This window comes from Urocampus carinirostris, chromosome 14 (assembly GCF_059441175.1).
Source record: "Urocampus carinirostris isolate Australia breed hairy pipefish chromosome 14, RoL_Ucar_1.0, whole genome shotgun sequence".
NCBI lineage: Eukaryota > Metazoa > Chordata > Actinopteri > Syngnathiformes > Syngnathidae > Urocampus > Urocampus carinirostris.
This window is the reverse complement of record NC_142362.1, coordinates 28314019-28341372: the sequence shown is the minus strand read 5'-3', so window position 1 is coordinate 28341372 and position 27354 is coordinate 28314019. Positions and strand designations below refer to the sequence as shown.

Genomic DNA, 27354 nt, shown 5'->3' with positions numbered 1-27354 from the left:
TCCCTGATTTGGGTCATCTTCTATTGCATCTAAAATCTTCTACTCGTTCCTCTCACTTGCTGACCAGACATGTTTAGGTGTTTGTCATTCACCAACTGGTCCTTTTTCTTTATTGTTTGTCTCTTTCGGTTTTACAAGCTGTTTATCGCCTTGAGCTACTGCTGAATGTGATAGAGAAAAAAAACAATGAAAAAAAAAAGAAAAGCAGGTTTCCATTGTGTAAACAAACCTGCGAGGCTGTCTGTGAATGCCACCTGGGGAATCCATCCTCCTCTCAGAGGACTTTGGTAGTCTGTGTGTGAATGATGCTGGCAGACGTGAAGGAAACAGGAGAGTGAGAAATCAGAATCACAGTATTGTGTTCTTTATTCTGCACGGTGTCGAAGACTAACCTAACTCTGGATGTGTGTCACCACACCGAACTCTGCTTTTGTTCCGCAAGACCTCGCAGATGGGCTCATTCAGAGAGCGGGCCTATACAAATACACTCGCTCAAGTGTGTGGTGTGGGGGGTGGCTTAACACTATTATAGCAAAATATTCGGTAGCCACAACATTGGAATCACTTTTCACCTCATATATTGATAACAAAAACTAGAATGGCTGTGCGCCAGTAGAGCATAACGCGCATTGAGATGCTAAAGCATTTTTGGTGTCAGAACCAGAACAGATACAGGACCCAATCGCATGATGTTCTCACACAAGTCTTTATTTTACGGGAAATGGGGAGTCATGCACGTTAGGTAGCCGGTCTGGCGTGGAAAGGCCGGAAGCCGGAGACCGACGAGACCGATTCCAATTGCCCGAGTTGATATCGGACAGATGGGGTTGATACCGGACAGGAAGTGACAGACAGGATGGATAACGGATCAGGATATTGAAAATTAACAGGAGAAACTAGACGGGAACGAAAACTGGAGAAAATAATGATCAGGACAAAAAACAGACAGAAACTAAACTGGAACCCAAAATTAAACAGGACAACAATAAATGTGAACAATACCGGACTGAAAATATCAACAGGAAACCAGGACCAAGTCAGAACTCACGTCTTGTGGGGCAGAAGTTTGTTAGACGAGCTGACCCTGAAGCAAGAGAGCGCTGAGCTTTGTATAAACAGAAAGTCAAACTCTCAACGAGCTGCAGCTGGCACCACACGAGCGGGGCCAATTGGGCACCATGGCAACCGTGACACACACACACACACACACACACACACACACACACACACACACACACACACACACACACACACACACACACACACACATGGGCCAGGCCAATTAGGCGCCATGGCAACCATGACATTTGGATAGTGTTTCCCTATTTAGCTGGGTCATTGGCAAATGAGACCAGAAAACCCAAAGAGTAAGACTGAGTTCAGGCGAAGACTAAAATCATGAAATGGGGGTACAAACAAATATGTATTTGTCTCCATATATATTTTTGGGAAAACATAAACCTCAAGCCAAACTTGTTCCGGACCAAGAGAGTAGAATGCCAATAAGGGAAAACTAAAAATGTTAGGTCAGCTTTTTTTGGCAGTTATCAGGGGTAACTTACCTGACAGCCTCTAAAAATTGTGTTGAAATTGAATGTTGTTTGGGCTTGCGAGAGAGGAATGTATTTTTGGATAAATCGTTTAGTCAAACAAACCAAAAATGCTGAGTCAGTTTTTGTGCATTTTCACGTCCAGGGTAACTTACCTGACTTCCTGGGAAAGATGGTTATCATATCTAAGCTCAGACAGCACACTGTGTTGGGTCTTATTTCGGTCTTTGTTTCTAGTTTGGATATGTTATCTATTTTGTGACCCTTTGTGTTTTTGTTCCTCTGTTTTTTCCATCTCCATTTCTGGTTTGATCTTTGTTCCTGGTTTAAACATGCCAGGTTTGAATTTTTTGGGACATTAAATTTGCTTTGTGACCCTTTGTTTGTTTGTTACTCTGTTTTTGCATCCTTAGTTGTGGTTTGGTCGTGGATCCAGTTTTGTATGTTGTCAGGTTTGACTGTTTGGACAAGTTATTTTTTACTTGACCCCTTGTTTGTTTGTTACTCTTTTTCTTGCATCTCCATTTTCGGTTTTGTCTTTGGTTCTAATTTGGATGTCGTCTGGTTTGAATTTGTTTGGACATGTTGTTTGTTTGTGACTTGCTAAATTCGTTAACTTTCTTATTTTGAGCAACCTTGCCTCAGTTTCTGCTTCCCTTCACTTTGTTCTACCCACAAAGGGTAACATTAACTTAAAAAATGTACAGTCATATCAAATGAACATTCTTGAGTTAACATCCCATGTCCAAATGCGGTCAATTTCCCCTTCACAATGAAATACTATTGATCAGCCTCAATGTGGGTTTTACAAAATCTTTTCTCATTTCATTTTAAACACGGTTTTCCCCTGGAGTATGTGATATTAATCATTAATCAACACCTTTTCTGAAGGATGTTTGTGTTTTGGTCAGATGTTGATTCCATACTTTTTTGTTGATTTATGACAAAAGAAAATTACAAAAAACAAGAGCTTTTTCGAGAAGATGCTGTCGTTAAAGCCTTGACACGTTCCCAGCTCGTTGACACTTAGGCATTTGAAAAAATGAAGCGAAAACGATATGATTTGGTATTTCCCTGGTGAGGAACAAGTATTAAAATGAAAGGTGAAAGAGGCTCAACGGTTCATCATCTTTGGCACCAACCACCACTCATTCACCGCACTCCTCTCAACCCAAGTGGATAGATTTCATTTAGATAGCCTTCCACATGGCTGACATCAGAGGCGAAACAGCTGCCGGTGCAGACGGCATTGATGCTCACTGCTGGAGGTGGGATTACCAGGGAAAACATTCATTTGACCTGCCTACAAATTGAATTAGGCCACACTGTGGTAGCAAAAGATGTAATGATTGTGGTCGCAATTTGTTATCTGTCAATCACTTCAGACCTCTTTTCTAAACTGTGCAGGTAGTGTGGCAGAAACACAGCAGCAGCACATTAGTAACAGTCTTTTAAATGCTTTGACATGCATTTCTTATAGGATTTTCTATAAGGAGTAATGGGAATTCTGTTGCTCAAAGACTGGTCTCAGAGTATTGTCAAAACAGTACTAATAAAAGTAGCTCATTAAAACAATAGTTCAATGGAAAATATTGGAATATAATTGAGTAGCAATACAAATCCCCAGAAATGGATTAGATATGAATACCCCTTTTCTATACAGTACCAATTTTTTAATACAACTGGCAAGATACCGACTGGGGTAGTGTGAGGAGGGTAACGAGGACAGCAGAGAAAATAATCGGGACTACACTTCCCTCCATTCAGGACATTGGCCAGAAGCACTGCCTATCCCATGCAAAAAACATTACCGGGGACCCCTCTCACCCCCATCATGGACTGTTCACTCTGCTAGCCTCTGGGAAGAGGTACTGCAGTGTGCGGTGCAGGACCACCAGGCTCCGCAATAGTCTAGTCCCCCTGGCCATTAGACTGTTAAATGGTCAATCTAACATATAGTTAACTTAAATCTAAACGGCTGCTAATCTGACTTTTGCACTACTGGCAGTTTTTTTTTTATAGCTTGCCACTCCTTGCACATTGCTCTCTGCACTATTGTAATTACAGCGTTATTGTTACAGTGTTAATGTTACTGTGTACCTGACTTGTTAACCTGACTGCCCATTTTGCACATCTGGTTAGCTACTCTTCTTGCACTATCGGCACTATGGTAAAATACTACACGTAGCCAAAATACAATACAACATTATTTATATCTGTACATTCAAGGAAACTGTGGGGGTCAGATGCATCGACATTTCGTTCTGTATACACGTGTACTAGAATGACAATAAAGTAGATCTGAATCTGAATCTGAAGATCATTTTTACAGTCAGTTGCATGCTTGTTTAGGGTTGTCATGGCTTTAGGGAAAAAAATGTTTTTGGGCCTGCTAGTCCTTGTTTAAGGGACCTAACCTGCCTACCATAGGGCAACAGGTTGAAGAGGTTTTGGCCGGGCCGAGAGGAGTCTTTTATAATGTTATTGGCTCTGTTGCGGTATTGCAACCCGGCATTTACTTCAGACTGGGGAGAGAGCAGCCAATTATTTCCTATGCTGATTTGATTACTCTCGGTCTCTCGTACTCCCAGAATACCGTGAATATAATATAATTTTAGTTTAGTTTTAGTAAGTCTAAACAATATTATAATTCAAAAAGAAGATTGCAGAGAGAAAAATCATGTCGTAAACCAGATGGGGTATTCATTTTTTTTAGGATTATGCTGTAAGAAACAAATGTGGAATTTCTTAAGTAGAAATCCAACTTGAAAAATAAATGAATAAGAGATGGGCTCCAAAGCTTTTATTAGAATATATTTCAAGGGGCACTGTCTTATATTATTGTGAAGTGCAACCAAAAGCAAGTGATATGCACAAGAAATAATACAAACTACGCAGACTCGAAATGAGCCAACCGCAACATTTTTCTTCTCATTACTTTGTCTTTTTACAAACTTTTTGTCTTTTGAGTGTACCCGTAGCACCATGATGGCCCCTCCCTTGTTTCTTTTAATAGTTATGTTTTACTTGACTTTTGTGGTTAGAGCTATCATTGAGGGGTCCAAGTAATTTCCCGTCCGCTGCCCAGATTTAGGAATTTGAACTGGAGAAATTAACTTGTTGCCTCCTGTCTACATGACAGGAACGGAACTCTGGACAGCATGAAATTCTTGTCAAGGATTCTTCTGCCTTGGCGGTGGTAACCACACATATCAGCATCTCAAGAAAATAGTTGTCAAGCATTTGTGACAGCAATCGCATTGATTCTAACTGTCTTGGGTGTCTGCATCTGTTAGAACTAGAACCAAGTCGAAGAGGACGTTTTGGACTGTGTCCCGTGTTGGCTCAGGAGAGACCAGGCAGTTGTCCAGCTAAAGCTAATGACAGGTGGCAGTCGGAGGGTCACAGCTGGTAGCAGCGATTTATTTGAGAAATGGGACACTTCCAGGAGCCAGGACTAAATTCTATCATTTGCCCTGAGTTGATCTCTTTCTCTGCTAAAGGAAAATATCATTTGAACTTGTGATCCTTTATGAATCGTCCTTCCTTTTGCTGCAAACTTTGGACTTTCCTTGTAATAAACCTGCTATGCACCGTCTATTGGAAATCCCTCATGCGGTTTACCCCTCCAGAACTATTATTGGACACTAGTTCAAGAAGGGCCATCTGGGTCACTTTCTGGGCTTGCCAGGACTTGCCAAAGCTATATTTACTGTACTGTATGTGCATGTTATTGTGATATTGTTGCTTAATTGTTTGTTGTGGGGACCAGTTTTGAAAAATTGTAAGTTATAGAAAGCTATTCTGCTTTTGATTAGAAAAAGCGAAAACAAATTGAAAGCACCTCTGCTGGATAAAGTCAGATTAAGCATGCAAGTTTTCCCCCATTACTCCAAGATTCCATTTATGAACAAGCAAATTTACATCCTAGTCCAAAATTTTAATAACCAGCATGGCAATACTGAATAAACTTTGTAATGATGAGTTGAAACTTATGTTTACTGTTAATGGGCAATTTTAAAAGCTAAATACTGGATGAACAGCAAATAATGACTCCTGTTTTAGTACAATTTGAAACATCATCTCATCTCATCTCATCAGCTGCACCGCTTATCCTCAGTAGGGTCGCGGGGGGGCTGGAGCCCATCCCAGCTATCTTCAGGCAGTGGGCAGGGGACACCCTGAACTGGTTGCCAGCCAATTGCAGGGCACACAGGGACAGACAACTCATTCGCTCATTCACACCTAGGGACAATTTGGACCGGCCAATTCACCTGAAATGCATGTCTTTAGAATGTGTGAGGAAACCGGAGTGCCCGGAGGAAACCCATGCAAGCACGGGGAGAACATACAAACTCCGCACAGGAAGTCTGGAGCTGGATTTGAACCCACGACAGGTTCCCATGACATGAACTGTGCCGCACAAGCGCTAACCACTGCGCCGCCGTACTGCCCTTTGAAACATCATATTCATACTTATAATTATTATCTTTAAAGAACACTGGAAATGTAGGCACATGTTTTTATGAATGCAATGAAAATTGTCCAACTGCCGCCCGTTACCGTTAAATCTGCTCAGTTTTAGGATCTTTTTCTCTATTATTATATTTCATACATATTTACAAAATAATAAAAAGCAAAGCATTATTCAATTGTAAAACAAGAAATATAATCTTCACGGTTTTCGGTTCAAGAAACCCCTACCTGGCTGGGTTGTTGGGAACCACTGAGGACGAAACACTGGACATTGTTCTTCACTGCTGAGATTCCTGGGCTGATTTCGGGTTGTGGCAAGATTGGCACCAGTCCATTCCTTGATCTTGTCTGCCCAGTTCATTTCTGTCTTCCTCTCCTTGGACTGTGTCCTCGAGAATTATTTTAGCCAGTCCTGAAGATCTTTTGACATGACCATTTGCAGTTTTTCTTCTGACCACAATTGACAACATTTGCTTATTGGGTCCAATGTGCTGCCTGTTGGTGTTATGCACTGTTTTGCCTTACGAAACCTCACTGAACTTCTTTTCTATTTTGACAGAATGGAAATCTGCGAGAGAACAAACATAAAAACTAAAAAAGTGACAAGTAGATACACAAACAAGTCATTTTGTAAAGCCAAAACTGATAGTGTTTGCAAGGATATGCAGCTAGTATTGTGCATGGATACACCTATTTTTTCTCCATTTAAGAATAGTATATCCCCGATGTAGGCGGCACGGCAGCTGAGTGGTTAATGTATCCGCAACAAAGTTTTGAGGTCATTGGTTTAAATCCGGCTCCCAGCCTTCCTGTGTGATTTCGCATGTTCTCCCAAAAACATGCATAGCAGGTTGATTGCCCCTAGGTGTGAACGAGTAAGTGAGTTGTCTGTCTTTGTGTGCCCTGCGACTGCCTGGCAACCGGTTGAGGGTGTCCTCTGAGATTTTTCGTGACCCTACTGAGGATAAGTGGTGCAATAAATGGATGAATGGATGTATATCCCTGATGTAAGACGTTAATAAGCTCTGGTATTTTTAAGGCGAAATAGTTGTATGTTGGGAAACAGAAACCTAAGATAATTAGCTAATTTGCTACATAGTCCGGTACCTCTGGTAGACGAGTAACTAAAACTGTAAAACACTCATTGCTGGCAATGTTTAGAAAGTCCATAAAAGACCGACAAGGTGGGATATAAGGATCATGAAGGGAAAATAATGGTCCCACAGCTTTTTCTGTCAGCGCAGTCCTTAAATAGTGAGTTCCTTATTAGTCAGGTGTGGGTGATGAGGATCAGGTATGGGGTCTGCCTGTTGGGCCCCTCTGGAAGATGTTAGTGTGCAGGATCCAACAAGGGAATTAAGCCAATAGCATTAGCATCTGATTTGATATTTTAAAGGAAATATGTTGCAGAATTTTTGTGGTTGCAATATTTATTAGTGGTATCTGAAAGCAAATATAAACTTTTAATTCTTTTAAAAAACTAAATCATATTTTTCCTTCACTTTCTCTTCCCAACCACAACTTGCTGACTGGGCAGGATAATGTATCAGGAGTGTGCAATTGCATATTTTTCTCTCCATGAGAGGATCGTAAAGAAGATGACGCAAGCGGAGAGCCGGAACGCAATTTTAAAGCGAGAATGAATGGCTCAGGAGGCAGCTGGTCCTCCCCTGGCGTGGGAGGGTAGGTGTGCGAAATATAATCAGTCCACTGCTGCGCTTCTGTTATTGCTATCAAACCTGCAACAAACAGGGAGCCACGAGGACCCTCTACCCCCACATCTCTTCATACAAACACTTGTCCACCAACAGGGGTTGTTCCCCCGCATGCTCAAACTACTGTTGGTTCCACATTCTCTTTAAACCGCTACTTTGATCCGTCAGAGATGCTGCCAGGGGACGTTGAACTGAGTTGAAAGGGGATATCTGATTGCACTTTCAAGCAGGTCATTAACCATACGCCACTCTAATCAAATCAATTTAGAACTTAATGAAGCATAATGCCCACCCTTGGCTGAAAGAGCTGATGAGAGTTATTTAAGAATACTTAAACGAGCAAAATTTGAAGAAATAGTACACGTTTTTTTTTTTTTTTTGCATAAAAGCTTTATCTATTTCATCGGTATAGTCCAATTGTTTTCTGAGATAATGCATTTCAAACATAGCCTGAGCTGTGAAGTCTTGTGAGGAAAACCAGCAAGCATGCAAGCCAGTCACCAGATTTATTTACGTGTTGATTAGTCGAAGCGGTTAAAAGAGTTTCAAGCAAAGTTTTGTGGATAATATCTTGGCGTTGTGTAGATTCAGTTATAAAAGGAGAGCAGATAAAAAGAGGCTGACTGGCAAAAATAACACGGAGAGAGCCGCCAAGAGGGTTCAACCGGGACCAATCAACAAAAGCTGCTGCCTCGGTGGAAAGACACGAGGCTGGCCGACCAAAAAACACACAGATATGCTAATCATCAACCAACTACTAAAAGCAGCAACCGCTACGGCGTTAAACGCAAATCCGGCCAGATATAACCCGGAGGACCCGGCAAAATCAGAAAGCCCTCTGCAGCCCTGACGGTAACGGTGAGCTGGCCAAACAAAATTAAACTGAAAACGAAACACACGATTAAAAACACAAACGAAAAGCCACAATTTCCTATTCACAATTAAATTCACCCTTTGTCGTTTGTGGTCGCATTTTCAACAGAACTTCATATGATTATTCAATATTCTATTGAGAAGAGAAGTAAATCAAACTTCAATGCAAACTGTCAACCAAGGAAATTGTCTTGTATTGAAATGATGCTGATATAACTTTATTAAAAACGCAACTAATGTCAAGGTTTACCTTCCACTTTTCCAATTCACTACAGGGGTGATCATTAAATATTCATGCTTCGTTTTAGGAAATTATCGCCATCTCTAAAAACCCAGACAAACCCATCTGTTCAGTGGGCTCAAACAGGACTTTTGTTATGATTGTGTGTCTGTGTGCAAACGCGACAGCTGCCTAACGTCAAAACAGGAGATTTTCTAGGCGCCGATTTGTGTCGGGTTTATCCGTCAGTTGTCTTTATCGGACGCTCCTTGACAAAAGTGTGCCGTGCAGCAAAACTCTTGAGCTTGAGGGACTTCACGCGCCTCCTTTTTGTGTGGAACACCCCTCCTACTTGTTTGATAGTGGAGCCATGCATGAGTGGAAGGAATGGGGGCAGGGGGTGCAACTGTACCTTTTTACTGGAGTAGGTGGGCCGTGTTCAGTTTGGGGGTGTGCAGGACGGACAAAGAAAGACAGTGAGAGAGATGCAAAGGAGAGAGCGGGAGGGTTGCCCTGGTTACAGGAGAAATGCATGAATGAATGACATCACATTGGCGGGGAAGCGAGAGAGTCTGAAATTGATTCGGCGGCGGACCGCGAGGAAAACGGCCGTCATCGGGTCCCCTTCGGCCGGGCTGGTGGGTATATTTTTCCGGTCGCAGTTCTCTGGCAGATGCTGACTGGTAAGTCAAACCTCGACTCTCACTGGGATTGTTTCGTGGCGGCAATTTTTCGCTCCGATATCCATGACCGTCACGCGATTCATTGGAGTTGCCACTTGAGAAATAGAGGAAAAAAGGGATGTGTCTCTTTGCTGTTGCCACAGATCTAAATATATAGTTTGGTGTGGACGAATGTGTGTGTGTGTGTCTGTGTGTGAGAGAGGCTGGGAATGAACAGCTGATTGTCTAAGACTGATCTTATTAAGCACTCAAAAGAATGTTTTCTCAGTTTATGATATGCTTTGCTTTTGTTTGCATAGAAGTCATTTTAAGGGAAGTTTAAGAGCAACTTCTCCCCTGGGTGATCAGGGCACAAGGTCAAGCACTCGCCCTTGGTCATGTCCGACTAGCTCCCTTGAGTTAACAGTTGTTCCACATCTCAGCATGCAAACCCGCGGCGGCTTCACCAGCAAAGTCGGGGCCATTCATCTGGCCTTGTGATTAATGACCCTGCTGACCACGGCTAACCCCTGAGAGACAAACAGCTCAAGTTGGAGGGAGAGGTCGCTACAAAACCAGCCGGCAGTCTTTAACAGTCTTTTTTTTTCATCTTGGCTGCCATCCTGAATGAGGAAGGGGATTACATCAGGGATGAAAGGATCAGCATTTAGATACGGGATGCATAATCTAGCCTGGGGACTACCAGCTGATCACCAGATCTGCTGGTCTGACACTGTGCCGGTAGAGTTTGAGATTCAACCTTACTACGGTAAGACATAGAATGTTTTGGGTCTCCTCAGGCCAGTGCTGTCAGATTATATCTGGGGAAGAAGTGCAACAGCGACCAATTTGCATAACCATTTGCATGAAGCAATTTGTTTGCTGTCGCCCAACATTGGATATCATGTTTTTCTCTGATCTGGCAACAAGCAATTGCCGCTGATTATGCACAGTAGTGGCTTTAAGGCACATGCTCTATATTTATTTTCACAATTCCATAACTGAGAATTCTTGGAATTGAGGAGTGGACTTGAATTTGCTTTATACATGCAAGGTCAGTTGTGGTGGACTGCTGCAATTCTAGAAATCGGAAAAAAAACATTCCAACTCAAGATCCATGTTGAACAGAGGCGTGTAGTCAGACTTGTAAAAGATGTTTACTACTTACACTTGTCAACAGCAGAGTATATAACCATAAAACACTTAGTCTGACATGAGCTGGCATTGCCTGCTCTTCTCATAAAACCTTTCTTATTTTATACTCAAAAACACCACAAAAAATCAAAAGAAAAACTGATCTTTATTGATGTAAATTAGGGGTGAACTGTAACACATTAACTCATGTAGTGTTAGAAAATGGCAAAAATGTTGAATTTTATAAAAGTTAAGAAAAAAGACAAATATAGCTTAATCAGCTCCCCAAACCCTCTTGAAAACTATTTTAATGAGAACCCAACATGGCTTGTTTGTTCAACTGTAAAACTGCATTATCAAACTTAAGAGTAGTCGATTGATCAGTTTAAACTTGACGAGAGACAAAATGAAGAGAGATGACATCAATGGATTTTCAACTTGCAAAACGGACAGGGATTGAATAAGTTTAATAAGGAGAACCCACGCATTCTAAGCCCTTCCCTTGAGCCACCATTTTTAAATACATATCCTATCTTACAAAAGCAATTCCACCCTAAAGGGTTTGGAATTCAAAGAACAGATACACAATCGGCCAAAAGCGACGTAATAGAGATGTAATAGTCAAAACAAATTACAACAGTGTGAAAAAACATTCAAATTGTTGAACTGGCATTCTAGGAACTGTCCTCTACAATTGTCCAATATTAGAAACGGAAAAATTGTATCATATTTGATTAATAAAAAACAAACAGAAACAGAAAACACACCCGCCATGATTGGATGATGATGATGTTTCATGATAAGTTCAATGTTTTTTATTCTGTTTGTTTTGTTTTTAGATTCTACCCCAAAATAAAAGGTCTTATACAAGCCTGACCAATTGGTTGCATCTGCTATTCAAAAGATGGGCATGGTTAAACGTGAATATTTCCTTTACAGAGTGATAAGACTTATTTTGAATTAACCGGATGTATAAATACCTTCGCTATTTCCAAAAAAGAAAATGTTATTCATTATTCTCATATGACATACAACCCTACTAGAAATAGATCAGTGAGCTCAAGTTCACATTAGAGCAGCAGAGATCAAATCGGTGTTAAGTCTAATAGAAATGTACGTAATGGCTTGAAACCACCTGCTAGTACCATCCATTATGTTTATAACCGGGCTACTAAAGTCATCATAAACACAGAAAACCTGACGATGTTTATTGTCTTTTTTCTTTCAATAAATTGTTTGAGTGTGCGAGGGAGTATTTCAATGGTACACATCGGCCGACATACACAGTAGGTATCGGCCGGGACATGGATACCCTCAAATAGTAGCAGCTGTGAGAACAGCACGAATGATGATAAGCATAACATCCAAGTCTTGCACTCTGCCTTACTCACAAATTCACTTTGTGTTCGGCATTGTGCGTCAGCAGTGCCCATTGTGCACAACTCTTCTTCACTTTTCTTTAGTGAATACCTCTGTCTCTTATTATCATTTTATGGGCTCCTTTGGACGATTGTAATAAGCTCTTGGATGAACAGAAGACCCAAGAAATAGTCTTTACTCTGCATTAACTAGATCATTTTGTATTTTTTAGGATATAATGCTTTCAGCAGTTAACTAAAAATGATTAGTTTTTTCTAGCTCTATTTGGGGAACTTAAATTGTGTGACGATTGAAAGTTTTACATTTGAATGGTAGGACTAAGTGGGCTACTTCAAGGCTCTCTCCATGAACACATTTTATAGCTACCTTGACTGGACTGTGATGCACTGCAAAATTGTGAGTGTTATACTGACTCTACTAAGTGTTTATATGAGTCCAAACCTTTGAGTATTATTGTAACATATCGTAAAAATCTTTACACACTTAACAGTATATACATGTTTAACACTATAATGTTGACAAACCTAAGCAATTGAAGACAAATTTGAGAGTACCGTAAACTTGACCATAAACTGTAAAAAATCTTTGTGAAATGCAATTCAAAACAGTAAACAACAATGCAAATATCAAATAAGACAATACACTCATTGGTTGTGGTTTTGGGTGGAGAGGAAGGACAATAGCTTTTATGTACAGTATTTCATAATCATGTTTTTGTTGTGTGTTTCTATTTTTTTGATGTATTGCTCCTGTACACATACTTTTAAATCATAAATTCATTCAACTGGGAAAACAAAAATTAAAAATTAACCAGTATTACGATGAATATTTATTTTTCTAAACATATGAAATCTAATGAATAAAAAAATCGAAATCTCATGTTTAATGCATTGACCACGAACCCTTCCCGCCAGCCTTTGCCTCTTCTGTAATTGGGGAATTCTCAGCAGTCCAAGTCATGCAATATTTGTGTCAATTATAAATTGAGACTAAAAATATGATCGCCTCGTGCAGCCTTTAAAGTACACGACTGGCCCCTGGGGGCAAAACTGACAGGATGGCATGTGTCAAAAAGAACATGCTCGTCATTTTCTGACAGCATGTTTGTTCACTGCGGGCTATCGAGAGGACCACAACATTTTGAAAGAACGACAATTTCTTCAGTCAGGCTGCACTGTCTGTTAGCCCCGCTGTATGCTGGTGCATGACCTAATTGGAACGTTAGCGAGGTAAAACTTATTAGGACGTGACTCCCAAGTGTGAGTAGCTCAGCGCCGCAGTGGAAATGTGCCAGCACAATGTTTCACACCGAGAATATGTGTCACCTTACCTTCATTACAAAGCATTGCCCTGCCTGTGCTAATAGCAGGATGATATAGTTATAGTTTAGTACAGCAGTTATTCATTGGTCTTGAAGACCCACCATTCCAACCAAAATACAAGCCACAACCCAAATAAAGAAAAAAGTTCCACTTACTAAACGTATTGAATTAAAGGTGTATGCTGTATATAAGTGAAGTGAGCAGGCTGTTCCAGTGGCCTAAAGACAACAATCTCCACCTGAATGTGGAGAAGACCAAGAAGCTTGCTGTGGACTTAAGGAGGGTGCCCACCTAGCACGCTCCACTCACAATCGATGCTGCGGTGGAGAGAGTGAGCAGTATCAAGTTCTTGGGTGTGCATATCAAGGAGGACTTGTCCTAAAGTCACAACATCAAAGCCCTAGCCAAAGAGCCTGTCAATGCCTGTACTTTCTCCACAGAGCAAGTGCCCTGATCCCATCATGCTGTCATTCTACAGGGGCACCATTGAGAGCACACTGACCAGTTGCATCACCGTGTATGGCACATTCTCCGTGTCCTACCGAAAGATTCTGCAGCGCATTGTGAGATCAGCAGAAAAGGTCATGCCTCTCCTGGACATCTCAACCCCTGTTTCAAACCCAAAGCCACCAGGATTGTAGTTGACCTCACCCATCCATCTCACAGCCTCTTCAACCTGCCTCAATCAGGGAAAGAACTGCACAGTTGGAACCAGCAGGCTCATGGACAGTTTATTCCATTAGGCTGTCAGGACTCAGAATTATCTCTCTACCCTACCCCTTCCCACCCATCAGCCTTCTGCTGAATAAATGCAAAACCGCTCTTTTGGAATTCCGTCCATACTATGCACATGTTTTGTTCCAAACCTTATATATTTTCATATGCATACCTTTTAATTTCATTACCTTGTTATTTTCATTGTTTCTCATTTATTGCATGTTTGCACACGAGGAAGAGGAAGTAATTTGTATTGTATGGTGTGCATATAGCACATTTGAGTTAGTTAGGGAAGTCAACCCTCCTGTTGTCCTTTTTTTGTATAGACTCTGAGTCTTCTGGGTCAGATGACCCGTTTTCACTAAACCGCCGCAAAAAAAGAAGAGTAAGCCACGATGTATTTACAATCGCAGCGTTTAAAGTCCTGAATTAATGGTACTTACAGTGCCTTGCAAAAGTATTGTCCCTCCAAGTACTTTTTGACATCTTGAATTATTTCAGGCTTCAGACTGAGAGATAAAAATCTTAAATATTTTTAAGAATCAATAACATGTGAGACAGACGCGTAAAAACAAACCAAAATTATTGAACGTATTGTATTGTGCTCACAAATAAAACACTGAAAAGTAGATGTCGCAAAAATATTGGCCCACTTTGAGTTAAAACTTTGTACCACCTCCTTTTGCTGCGATCACAGACTTTTTGAAACAAAAAGATTTTCCCATCCTTCCTTATAGAACAGCTCAAGTTCCTTAAGATTTGATGATGATCGTTTGTGCTCAACATTTTTCAGATCTTTCTGCAAATTCTATATGTGATTAAGGTATGGATTTTGGCTCGCTCATTTTAACCTTTAAACATTTTCTTCGTAGGTTTTGGTTTATGTTTAGGGTCGTTGGCCTGTTGGAAGCTGAGCCTGCACCCCATTCTCAGGCCTCTTGCACACTCCAACAGATTTTCTGCTGGAGACACCCTGTATTTGGCTCCATCCAACTTCCCATCAACTTAAACGATATTCCCAGTCCCTGCTAAAGAAAAGTGTGGCAAGTGCGAATGAGCGAGTGAGTTCTCTGTCCCTGTGTGCCCTGCGATTGGCTGGCAACCAGTTCAGGGTGTCCCCTGCCCACTGCCCGATGATTGCTGGGATGGGCTCCAGCACCCCCACGACCCTACTGAGGATAAGCGGTGTTGCTAACGAGATGAGATGAGATATAGTGTTACTCTTACGCCAAATGCAATGCTTTGCATTTGGCCAAAAAAGTTCAATTTAGATCTCATCTGACCAGAGCACCTTGTTTCACATGTCGTTTGTGTTCTCCCATGTTTCTTGGAAACACCAAAAGTTTTTTTTTTAATAGAATTATTTCAGAAATGGATTTCTTCTTGCCACTCCTCCATAAAGGGAAGGTTTATGCTCATTGCGGCTAAGTGTTGTGCACAGAATCTTTCTCAGCTCTATATGCCTGCAGGTCCTCCAATGTGATCATGGGTCCCTTGGTTGCTTCACTGATTAGTTTTTTTTTCTTGTTTAGGCCTAAAATTTATAGAGATGGCCAGGTTTTGGTAGATTTGTGGTGGTTATGTGCACTCTCCATTTTGATAGTGTTGCTCACACAGAGATGTGTACATGTTGCAAAATCTCTTTCTATCCCATTCCTGCTTTGAACTTTTCTATAACTTTATCCCCCACCTGCCTGACGTTTTCTTTGGTCTTCATAATACTGTCTGTTCTCCAGTGACTCATTTCATAAACCCATTAGCCCATCACAAATCAGGTGCATTTAAACTGACACATAGGTAGGCCTGGGCGGTATTGAAATATTCAAATACAGTTGAAATATTCTTATTGCAAAAATGATCAAGTTTTGATTATCTGTCACAAAATCCGATGCTGCTTTAACCAATGTACAACAAAGACGATAACAATGACGCATGGCCACAAATTCTATCGATCTATCTACCCTGGTCTTATCCCTCAAGAGGGGTGAACGACAGCAAGACAATCACATACACAATAACAACGAAAAGAAAAAAGGAAAAAGTAGCAAAAATCACACAAAAAATTGACCATGTTCAACCCAAATGCCCATCCCCAAACAGCCACGTTGCCTTCATCCCTCCAGATGAAACGGGACACAAGAAAGCAGCCATGTCACTCGGGTCAGGGTGACACAAAACAGCATGGCCCTACAGCTTTCACTGGTTTATCCCTGCCGCATCATAGGGGTGCCCAGCCCATCCCTTAGAACGCGTCCAAACATCCCACTATCCTTTCACAACACCTCTTCACTCCTTCCTATCACCAACAAGAGCTCTAGCTTCCATTATATTCAGATCTCTTTCCTGCAGTGCACTCATAACACTATCCATCCACGTCAATTGCGGCCTTCCTTTGATCTCTTTCCATTTACTTCTGCTCTGTAGATCCTCTTCAACATTCGCTTATCATCCATCCTCTCCATGTGTCCAAACCAACCGAGTACTCTATTATTCCACTACTACTCCAGTTCTGTCTCTCACAATTTCATTTCTCAATCCATCCATTCTTGTCAATGTCATGTTTATTTGTTTAGCCCTTAATCACAAATAGTCTCAAAGGGCTGCACAGATCTAAGACTATTGCAAACTATTATTACAGACTTGTCACTCCAAACATACTCCTCAAACACTTCATCTCAAAAACGTTTAATTTCCTTCTCAAATCTTCGTTCATGCTCCAAGTCTCTGCGCCATACAACACAGTCGGCACAATCACACTCTCATCCAGTCCTCTCTTTGCATCCATACTCATACTCTTGTTACTCATCACTCTCCACAAAGCACCCAAAATCATGCTTCTTTGATTCACTCAGTGCAATCCCTTTCACTTCATTCCACCAACTGCAGCCACATCACAACCTGAGTACCCAAAGCTTTCAACTTCTTCCAGCAACTGTCCATTCAACCTTACTTCTAACGCCATGCCCACTCCATCCCGTGAACACTTCATCACCTTACTCTTCCCGACATTCAAACATTACTTACACGTATCAAACGCTCTTCCAAACTCAATTGCCACCCTTTTCAATGTTTCATCAGAATCAGCCACAAGCACTGTCATCTGCAAACAACAACTGACATACCTGCCACACTGTTTCACTGTTATTCATCATCTCTAAACCTCTTCCAAATACTTTTGCATTCACCTCTCTCGCCACATCATCCATGTGCACATTAAACAGCCATGACAACATCACACACCCCTGTCTTGTTGTAGAAATTGGAGGTCCGATAATCGAGAGAAAGTCTTCTCATAAGTGGATAAAAGAAATAGACAGGAGCCAGTCTCGTTACGGAGGGAGATTGTCACTTTATTGATGCGTCAATAAAGATCTCACAGAGCTAGGAACATGACAATGTATTTAAAGCTGGTAGTGACGATTAGGCTTCGATTGAGTACACCCCAAAAGGCGGTCCTGTATCACGTATGAGTACGTGACCAGTCCCGTGTACGCCGTATGAGTACGTGACCGTTCCTTGCACGCCGTCTGGCAACGGTATCTTCAAGGTAAACTCTAATCGTCTGGTAACGGTATCTTCAACCGAGGTCAACCCGACCTTTTCCCACAAGCAAGTAATGTATTGTAAGTTAATGTAGACATGTATGCAAATCTATTTCTATATATGCAAGTGCAAATGCTTTTGAGGATTTGCCACAACATAATCCCCCCTTTTTTTTTTTTTTTTTTTTTTTTTTTTTTTTTTTCCTTTGAATGGAAATTAAAATTGAAAAGGAATACAGAGTAGTGGCAAATTATTACCAATCATAGATATCAATACAGGACAGAGTTTACGCGAAAATAAAATAAAATTCTGGCGGTCAGCCTGCTGTGATTACTCTAACTTTCATTGTTCATGTTTCATTAAATAAAAAAGAAAAAACCCCTAACACTCCAAACATCTGACCCATGCACTAACCCCCCCTTCATTTATCTTTATCCGTACATACTGTATTATACACGTGGACCGTCGACGGTTGATCGGTACGTGATAAAGGTAAATGAATAATTAAACTGATCAGCGATAACAAATTTTGGTAACAGCCGTCGATACATTTCAAGATGAGTGCATGACTGGATAGTGATACAGCATATACATCGGCCTTTGGCCTGACCCCTGTGCATAATTTGAAGACCATGCACTGTCGTATTCGTCAACGGGTGGCGTGAAGTCAGATGTTGGAGTGAGTGTTATCCCAGCAGGCATCACGCTCAGTTTCCATGCAGCCAAAAACCCGGAAGCGACGATGACCATCCCAGGCAGCAGCTTGTTCCCCGGCAGTGTGACATACCAACAAAAGAATCACAAGTAGAAACCAATATATTTGTTGCTGTTATTCCTAGTGCTACTTGATATTGTCATTAGTGTAGATTATCATTTGTGTCTCTTTCCGCAGATGCTCCATTATTTAATGTAATGTAGACTGACTATTAACGTTGCCAAATAAAATTCAAGGTTTTGAATTTAGTTGAGTCATCTGTTCTCCCTCAGGAATAGGCTTCGATATTTAATCACTAACTGTGCTCATTGAGCTTCTTGCCACCCTAGTATTAGCCACTACTGTCATTTGTTCTCCAAAAGTCTTAAGAATTCCTCTTTTAAGAATAGGTATGGCACAGAAACACAACAAATACATAATTATTACGATAGTTAGTACGAAAATTTCCCCCCTTCGCTAACATACTACCCCAGTACCCAAATGTAGACGAGAACCAATCAAAAGAGATACTGTTCTTCTCAGTATTTACTGTCACTTCATTGCTCAACTCACGAATCTTTGACAGTGCTTTTGTGAAGCTTCCTGCTTCGGATGTATTTATAGGTATATACGTACAGCCTTCCTCCTTTATCATATGACACACGCCTCCTTTACTGGCTAAGAGAAAATCGAGGGCCTGATGATTCTGCCAGGCCATCCTAGATGTCTCATGTAATTGCTCTCCTACTGCACTAAAGGCCTCGTTAATGTAATTAATAAACGTTGTTGGTTGTAATAAATGTAGTTAATCCATTTTGCGTTCTTATTCTGAGTTATCCAGATAAACACCGATTCTAATCCAGACTTAATTTCATTGCTAGCTATAAATTACTCTGGAATTACTCTCGGTTGTCCGATGTTATTTAGCCATACCCGTCCACATACATATGTTTTCTTTACTCCGGCCAATTGTCAACAAAAATATTTCATTTAATTGATTTTTCCCCTTTTCATTTCTTCCTTTACCACTTGTATATCCCTCTCTTCTCTTTTCCTCAACGCCTACTTTCTTTTCGCCTTTTTATTTCTTCCTTTGCTAACTCTTATCTTTCTGTATTTGTAACTTCCTTACTTGCTCTGCCAACAAACCATTTTCTACATAACTTTCCCTTCTCCTACGCCCCCTAACACATGCTTTTTAGCCCACTAGTTTAATGGGAAATTGACATATAACCATCTCACTTAATCTTTCAATTCATTTATTTATTTTTTCCAAACCAATTAAATCTGCTATCCTAGCTCCACCTACTTCATTTGAAAACGACGTGCATTGATCTACAACGATTCATCTTACTCATTTGTATTCCATTCAATGAATATTTCCTCCATATTCAATGAAAAAAGGTATTTACTCACGCTTTTCCACTACTCTCGTACAACAATGCTTTTCATTCTCAAATTACTCCATTTATTCCACTCAATTGGATTCTTCATCATCTTCACATTCCTTTATTTTCAAATTTTTACTGAAAACGAAACATTTTTATTCATTTTCTGTCACTATTCCATCTTTCTATGGTGTGGTTCTGGCATTACCTCCATGAATCTGAAATAACTCAAACATAATTTTTCTAAACTTACCACTCTTCAATTTATCGTTGTCCAATCGAAAAAACAGAAAAAATTTGGACCGTAAAAATTTTTATTGGAACCCCTTAGGCCCCTATGCGTTATGTTGAACACCCTTAGCGTCAAACACTGATTTCCCAAAAAACGAACATTTTCGATTCCTGACGCGATGTGCTCTCGGTTCCACCCAAAAACAATATTTTTAAACGGTCTTACTGTTGATAACAAAACGTTTCTGTCGTTGCATTGTGCACTTAAATTCGCTTCCTTTTTCTTCTTTGTTAAAAACGCACGCGCTCTCGTCCGCGGCAATTTTCCTTCGTATTTTCCTACTTTTTTCTTTTCAGTTACGTGGGCCGCTTAAACGCTAGTACAAACAAACATATAAGACGAGAAAAAAGAGAATATAGGACAGGATACAAACATTTACACATTGAACAACCATAAAACATATGACAAGACAAATGGCCCACAAAAATTTAAGTTGTTTAGTCAAATTAAGTCAGTGCACATTGAGACCATGCGCCTACACAACTACCGAGTTAGGGTTACGGTTTTCCTCTTCTACACAATTTCCCGAATTTTACGTACTGGCCGTGCACTCATTTTTGGCTGTCGGCGTTGTAACCTCACTCTTTAGTGCTGTCGCCGTGGGTGTAGGTTTCTCTGGACTTTGGTGTGTCGGAACCTTTCTTGCCTGTATCGTCACATTAAGGTTTAGCCTATCATTATTATTTAGTATTATTATTTAGTATATTATTAACTTTAGTCTGTACTGTCGTTAACATATTTGGTTTCTGGTAGTCCGTCGGCACTCCGACTGGTTGCACGTTTCTCTGACTCATCCCATGATACCCGGAATTTCAGTAATTCAAACTTGTCTTCTATCGCAAATTGCACTATTTATACACGTCCTTCTACTCAATCAAGGAAGCAAGGCTTAGGGCGCTCTGAGAAGAGGGATGACTGAGAATGGGCGCCAAGAGTGGACTGAGAGTGTGATCGTGGCTACTGTGTTGTGCTGCGCAGAGACGATTCAGTTTTATTAAGACGACAGCAGTATGTGTGTGTGTGTGTGTGTGTCGTCGTATCGATACTAATAACTACAAGGAGTGGAATGGAACTATGACGACTATAACATGAAACCAAACGAGACGTCACGCTCTATAGAGAATTTACCAACCTATTTCATCATCGCCTACAATCAGCTTAAAATTTTTCCAACATTCTGCTTCTTAAAAGAACCTAAAAAAAAATCAGTCATTAAAAGCGCAATTAACCACCAGTCTATCGTCCCAAAAACAATTGTTTTAAGTCAATGGTGGGCAAACTTTTGTCGTCACGGCCTAGGGACACATCCAGTTTTTCTCATTTACAATTATGATGTTGTATTTCATTATATTTAATTCCTGTTTATTTACTTTGTGTAAGCTTTGCACATCAAACTGAAATATTAGCCCTTTGTTCCTTGTTATTTTTTCCATTGTTCCTTACAAAACCGCTCCCCAGTTCCCAAACGTACGACGGTGATCGCTTGGATACACCATTTTTCAGATCTTTCCCCAAACACTATTTATGTCTGGACTTGGGCTTGGCTATTCTAACACATTTATATTGTTAGTTTTAAAACATATTATTTTAGATTTTGTTTATGTACGAACCTCTACTGAACATCAGTATACCTTCAGGGCAATTGCAGTTGACTCAACAAGGTTCGTTTGCTTTCGGAACGGACTAATCCCGTTTCAATCCAATTGATTCAAATCGATAATGTGTTTCGATTTACAATAGTTTCATCATTTCATATTTACTGCTAGAACCAATTAAACGTATAAGTAGAGGTACAACTGTGTACAACTTTCTTTTGCACTATATTGACTATTTTTCACCAAATGCATATTTACACAAACCTCAACCGTATGTAACATTTTAAATGCACATTCTTGTGTACATATTGTATTAATTATAACTATAACCTTATCTTTTCCGTTCCTTTACCTAACTCTGAAGATGGAGTGTCATGCCAAATGTAATTGTCAGTTACAATGTGTGCACCCGTTTTGTAACTATGTCCGTAAAGTTATATTCCTTCTTATCATAAATGATGCGCATATATGTAGTGCCTTCCAATACCCTGAGGAACTCCCTAACACTACATAATGTGTTGTTTTTCATACTTTTGTCGCAAGTTTTTCATACCCAATTTTCAGCAAATTATCCTTATTTAAATAATTTATGTTGTATGTTTGTCTTAGTGTTTCTTTTTCTTTTCTTTCAGAATTAAAGCAAAACAATATACTAGGTTAACTTTCTGTGGAATTCAGGGGCACTTAGAGTCTCGTTAAGTTTTATCGTGCTTACGTACTGAGATGTTTTAGTGCACAGGTGTCAAACAAGCGGCCCGCTAAGGGATTGAATCCGCGACCTTGGCGTTATCAGCACCAGGGGGGGTTGAATCCGGCCTGCGACAACACTTAGTGAAGCGCAAGAGAAAAACAAGCTGTAGGCTGACATTCTTTCTCTCTCTTCCTCCCTTTTTCTCTCAACCATTATCTCTCTTCCACTCCCCTCGTCTCTCTTTTTCTCTCAGTCTTTTTACTTTATTCTCTTTTACTCTTTCTATTTTTCCATGGATTTCTGTCTTTCTCTTTCTCCTTCTCTCTCTCTTTTGCACTTTCTCATTTTCTTTCTCTCTAATGTACTAGTCCGGCCTCCGTGAGAATGTTTGTTCTTTAGTGTGGCCCCTGAGTTAAAATGAGTTTGACACCCCTGTTTTAGTGAATTAGCCAGGTTATTCAATTTCTAAACTTTTCCCAAAATTTAAGTACTAGTAGACATTGTCTTAGTTTAATTATTTTCCATTCATTTTCTATGCAGTTATATTTTAAATCACCACGATATGTCTCGAAATCCATTCTGTCGTTATTTTTAATTCCTTTAATCCTTTCCAGGATTGATCAATCTTTTTCTCATTGTTTTCTTAAAAAAAATGCTCTTTTCCATAGACAATGTTTCATTTTAACTTATTCAACCATAAGTCAGCTATTGTTTCACATTCATTTATCATTTGTCGAACGTAACACTCATTCTAAAAAACTCAGTGTGGAATCAATTGTCCTAAAAAACCTGCCAACTCGAACTCAATGTCAAAAATTTCTAATTGTCTTTTCATCCCTCTGTAATCATAATCTCTTATTGTTGATTCGATATAAAGCAATACCTACTTGTCACTTATGAATTATCTTGTTGAATCGTATTTATTTTATATTACTATCTTAATCTTTTATTCCGCGCAACAATCTTCGTTTTTACTCAATTGTCTTAGTTCCCTTTGTTTTTCTTTTTCTTTTCTTTTTAAAAGAAATATTTCATTCAGTGACTGGAATAGCTTCAGCTACGTTATTAATGATTTCTAGTTTCCAATTTTCTTCCCTGTGATACTATATCGTCGTTTTCAAAACTTCTTTCAATTTTTGATAATTCGAAATCATTCATACCACTGGTAATCTATCTACAACCTTTTTATGTATTACGCCTCTTTTGAATATGTCCGTTTATAACCAACGAAAAGATGGACACTAAAATTATGGATGGTTTCCAGTCTTCTTCTTTGTTTTACTCGCCTCTGCTCTAGCAAAACTACACGTCTTAAAAGTTCTTACCCTTCTTACATTCGCATATTCAACGAGAGATGATTAGTTTTGTTACTTAAACATTCTTTTGTTTTAAACTATTCTGTATAATTATCTTGTATTATACACTCAGTGTTTTCATTTCACCATGTTCCTGTGTCCCAGATGCATCATCTATGCTGGGGACGCAACCTTTTCCTGTAAATTTCATTTTGGTACTTTAGAGCTTATCTACCTCAGGGCCAGTGAGCCCTTCATGAGGTAAAGTGTACTTGTACTTTCCAAATCACCAACCGTTTTGGCATGTTATACAGTAGTGTCACACTTAACCGGGTCGCTGTCTCTAGGATGCGTCATGGTCGTCAGCGTCGCCTTTCGGATCTCCGGTTGCACTTTCGGAACCGCAATTTCCATTCGCCGCTGCGATTTCTCGAGCTCTGCCCCTAGTAACAATCATACCAGACAATTCATTATCACACACAGCTTTGTTATCCACATCTTGTTTTCCTAATTTGAACGTTACTGCCCTGTTGATCTTGCTTGGTCTCGTTGACGGTGGCAGCAGGGGTCAGCAATAAATGATTGGTGAAAAATCAATGCCATTAATTGCGAAAAATTAATGGAATGGTTGCTTAAATTCATAAATCCATTTATTGCAAAATTTAAATAATTAGCAACTATTGCGAGTTTGCGACCCATTAATTGCGAAATTATCCGGGTTTTTTGTTAGTCGATTGCGTCAACAAACGTGCAAATTTTTTCGCCGCGCGAGCATTTCGTATGCGGTCAAGGGCACATACACGCACAATCGGGACAGTGCATGTATACGCGTAAGCTACCGTGTTTCCCCCATTATAAGGCCCAGCTTTTTATGAGAAATGAAATTCAACCTTGTCAACAAATTGCCTAGAAGCCCAACTTTTTTGTTTTATAACAACCGCTTCTGGGACAGCGAATTTGTTTCCCACATCGTTTCATCTAATGAAAATCTCTAACATTTTCACTATATCCGATGTTTCTATGTTGTACACATTTTGTTCAAAAATGAATGTGTAATAAATAGCAACATCTCTTATTACTAAGGTGTCTTACTGCGCATGATAATGTTGGCGTGAATGTTCCATCATTCACTGTTCATCCAACCTCAGTTAGTGTTCCGACAATTCGCATATTAATTTAGGAGGAATCGACAAATTATAATTATAAAACAAGCCCCAACATGCCGGTAGCTGATGTGATCACCAATAACTCAGAAGATATTTTTTGTACTAAAAGTAAAGATTAAAGGACCAGTTTGTTCGACCATATTGACACGGCTAGCACACCATTAAATTACCAATTAATGGCTAGAAATCCAATAAATACCCATCAATTGGCCCTGCCGCAAAAAAAATTAATTTTAATTTTTTCGCACTTAAATATTATTTTTTTCCAAAAATCAATTAATGATGACCCCCGGGTGGCAGCGTGAGCCCTCGACCTGGACTGCGGCCAGCGTTGCCCTCACGACGGTGTACGGTCCCTCACGCCTCTGATGGTTCCTCTTTCGTCGACCTTGATGTACACGAGATCCCCTGGGACGTCTTTTCAAATGGTTGTTCGACCTTGGACTCCTGTCTCTTAACCAGCTAGTAGATGACAGCCGTCAATTGTCACATTCAGTCTCTCAGTTCAGTTTGTAGTGTTTTGTAGTTGCTCAAGTGGCCCAGATGCGGTGCTGGTCTGCCTGTTACACGGATATGATTTGACCAAAGTGAAATTATCTGAAAATTAGGTGGGGGTCTGGGGGGTGCGGGCCCCCAACTGGGTCCAGGGCAGTGCCCCGGTGGGGGGACTAGTGGGGCGAAGTCCCCCCCGAAGCTCATGGGTTTTCCGTGTTTTTAAAGTACTTTCAATGCATTCAGATGACAAAGAAATAGACAAAACAACAGCATCAATTTTCAATGTATCTTCCCATATAAAATTACAGTTTAAGTCAACTCAAAATCAGTCACATTAAAAAACATTGGACTACCTTTGCTTTTAAAAACTATCACTGAGAATACCATCATATCTAACTCATGTGATTACTAAGTTAACACATAAATCATGTTGAAGAGTTCAAATTTCATGAACAAATAATTGTATCATGACCAAATGAAAAGTAACTCATTAGAACATACCTCTAATGTCTTTGTTATGGCAGAAGAGTTTATCTATAAATGAAAGTACTGTAGTGGGTTGTACCTAATTCACCCACGGAACCATTGTTTAATTTGTTGTTTTTGTAAGATGCCCTTCACGACCTTTAGAACAAACAAATTTATCTGATATAAAGTCAAAGGTATTTCCCTGTTACCTATTCTCCCTGCCTCTGGAGACACAATCACCGATTTCCTGGAATGCAGATTCAAAATACAATTTTAGCAGTATTTCTGTGTTAAAATAAAATAATTCACAATCCAAACGTATCAATATTCCTCAGATTTGTAAACACTACGTCAATCAACAAGATTCTAGCGTGACTCAAAGCAGACTTGTGTTGTTAGTTTATCACCGTCGACGGCCTTGGCCGTCTGGCTCAGTCCATCGTGACGTTCACTCGCAGTCTGCCGCCGGAATGTTTTCGTGAGCTTATCAGTACCAGACTGACCTTGGTGCCCAGCTGTCTACCTTTTTCTCCTCGTAACTGGCTGCAATCAGCACTGTTTGAGACCAGCCTGGATGTGCTCCAGTGTCCCCACAACCCTTCTGTAGACAAGCGGCCAGACAATGGATTAGTGAACGTCTTTGTTTGTTCTTTGCTCGTTTTTCTGTCCATCTTCGGCCCTTTTCAACGATCGTCTGACTTCTGAATCCTGTTAAATCGGTCATGTTTACAAACTCGGATGTTTAGTCTAGGTTAAATGACTGAATGAATGAATGAAGACATCACCTTAGCAATTAAATTCTTAAATTTTCCATGGTCTTCCTCAAGATTGAGTAATCTGCTCTTCATTGTATTTTGAAAAAGCTTGCCAAATTGTCCTCAATTTACCCAAACTATACTTATTACGTTTATCGGAACAAGATCTCACAAATCAAAAGGCCACACGCAAAAGGAGCACTTGACTTGACGAATTAAGTAATCCCTCCATTTTTTTATTTTTATGACACCACTTAACATAACGTTACATAAAGTAAAGGGAAACAATACACACGGTTGAGCTCAACTCACACGGAGATAGACAGAGTGGTGGGGGTAAGGAGGGGGGTAAAAAACAAAAAACAAAAAACAAAAAAGACAAAAAGAACCAACGGTTTGCGCTAATAACCCACAAAAACCAAGAAGCAGTCACTCCATCATTCATCCATGCATCCATAACTCCACACTCAACGCCAAACAAAAGAAAAAACAAAAAAGACAAAAACAACAAAAGTTCTCCTCCGCACAGCGTCGTCCTAGCCCTTAAACAGTTAACTATAAATCACCCGCGTACAAAATAAGATATTTTATTTCCTTTTTTACAAAAATACAGAATATAATTTGCATAAACAGTCAAATAAATATTACATTTCAAAGGGGTCTTTAACAAACGTTTAGGACACTTTTACTTGTATTTATTTTTATTATATAATTACCTCTTTTTAATATTAAATATAAAAGCAGTAACGTTCGCTCATTGGTAACATTTTTTTAATGACTGTTATTATTTAAATAAAGAGAAATCACATTTAAGCAAGCGATGTTATCTGCCATTGAAATAAAAATCACTCAGCGAAGCCCACGACCCTGAGATTAAGAATCTCATGCTCTACCGACTGAGCTAGCCGGGCGGGGGAGAACAC

At 40.0% G+C, this 27354-nt stretch overlaps 1 protein-coding gene across 2 annotated transcripts in view; it reads left to right on the top strand.

The window, feature by feature from the left end:
• myo16 (myosin XVI) overlaps positions 1–27354 on the top strand; it is a 208090-nt gene that overhangs the window by 345 nt on the left and 180391 nt on the right. The window contains exon 1 of one of the 2 annotated variants that reach the window (XM_088352518.1): positions 9450–9517. The exons of the other annotated variant lie outside the window; for it this stretch is intronic. Within the exon in view, the coding sequence (XP_088208644.1) occupies positions 9508–9517 (10 nt within the window). The 5' untranslated portion in view covers positions 9450–9507. Of the gene's footprint in view, positions 1–9449; positions 9518–27354 lie in introns of those variants that run through there. 2 annotated transcript variants of the gene reach the window in all.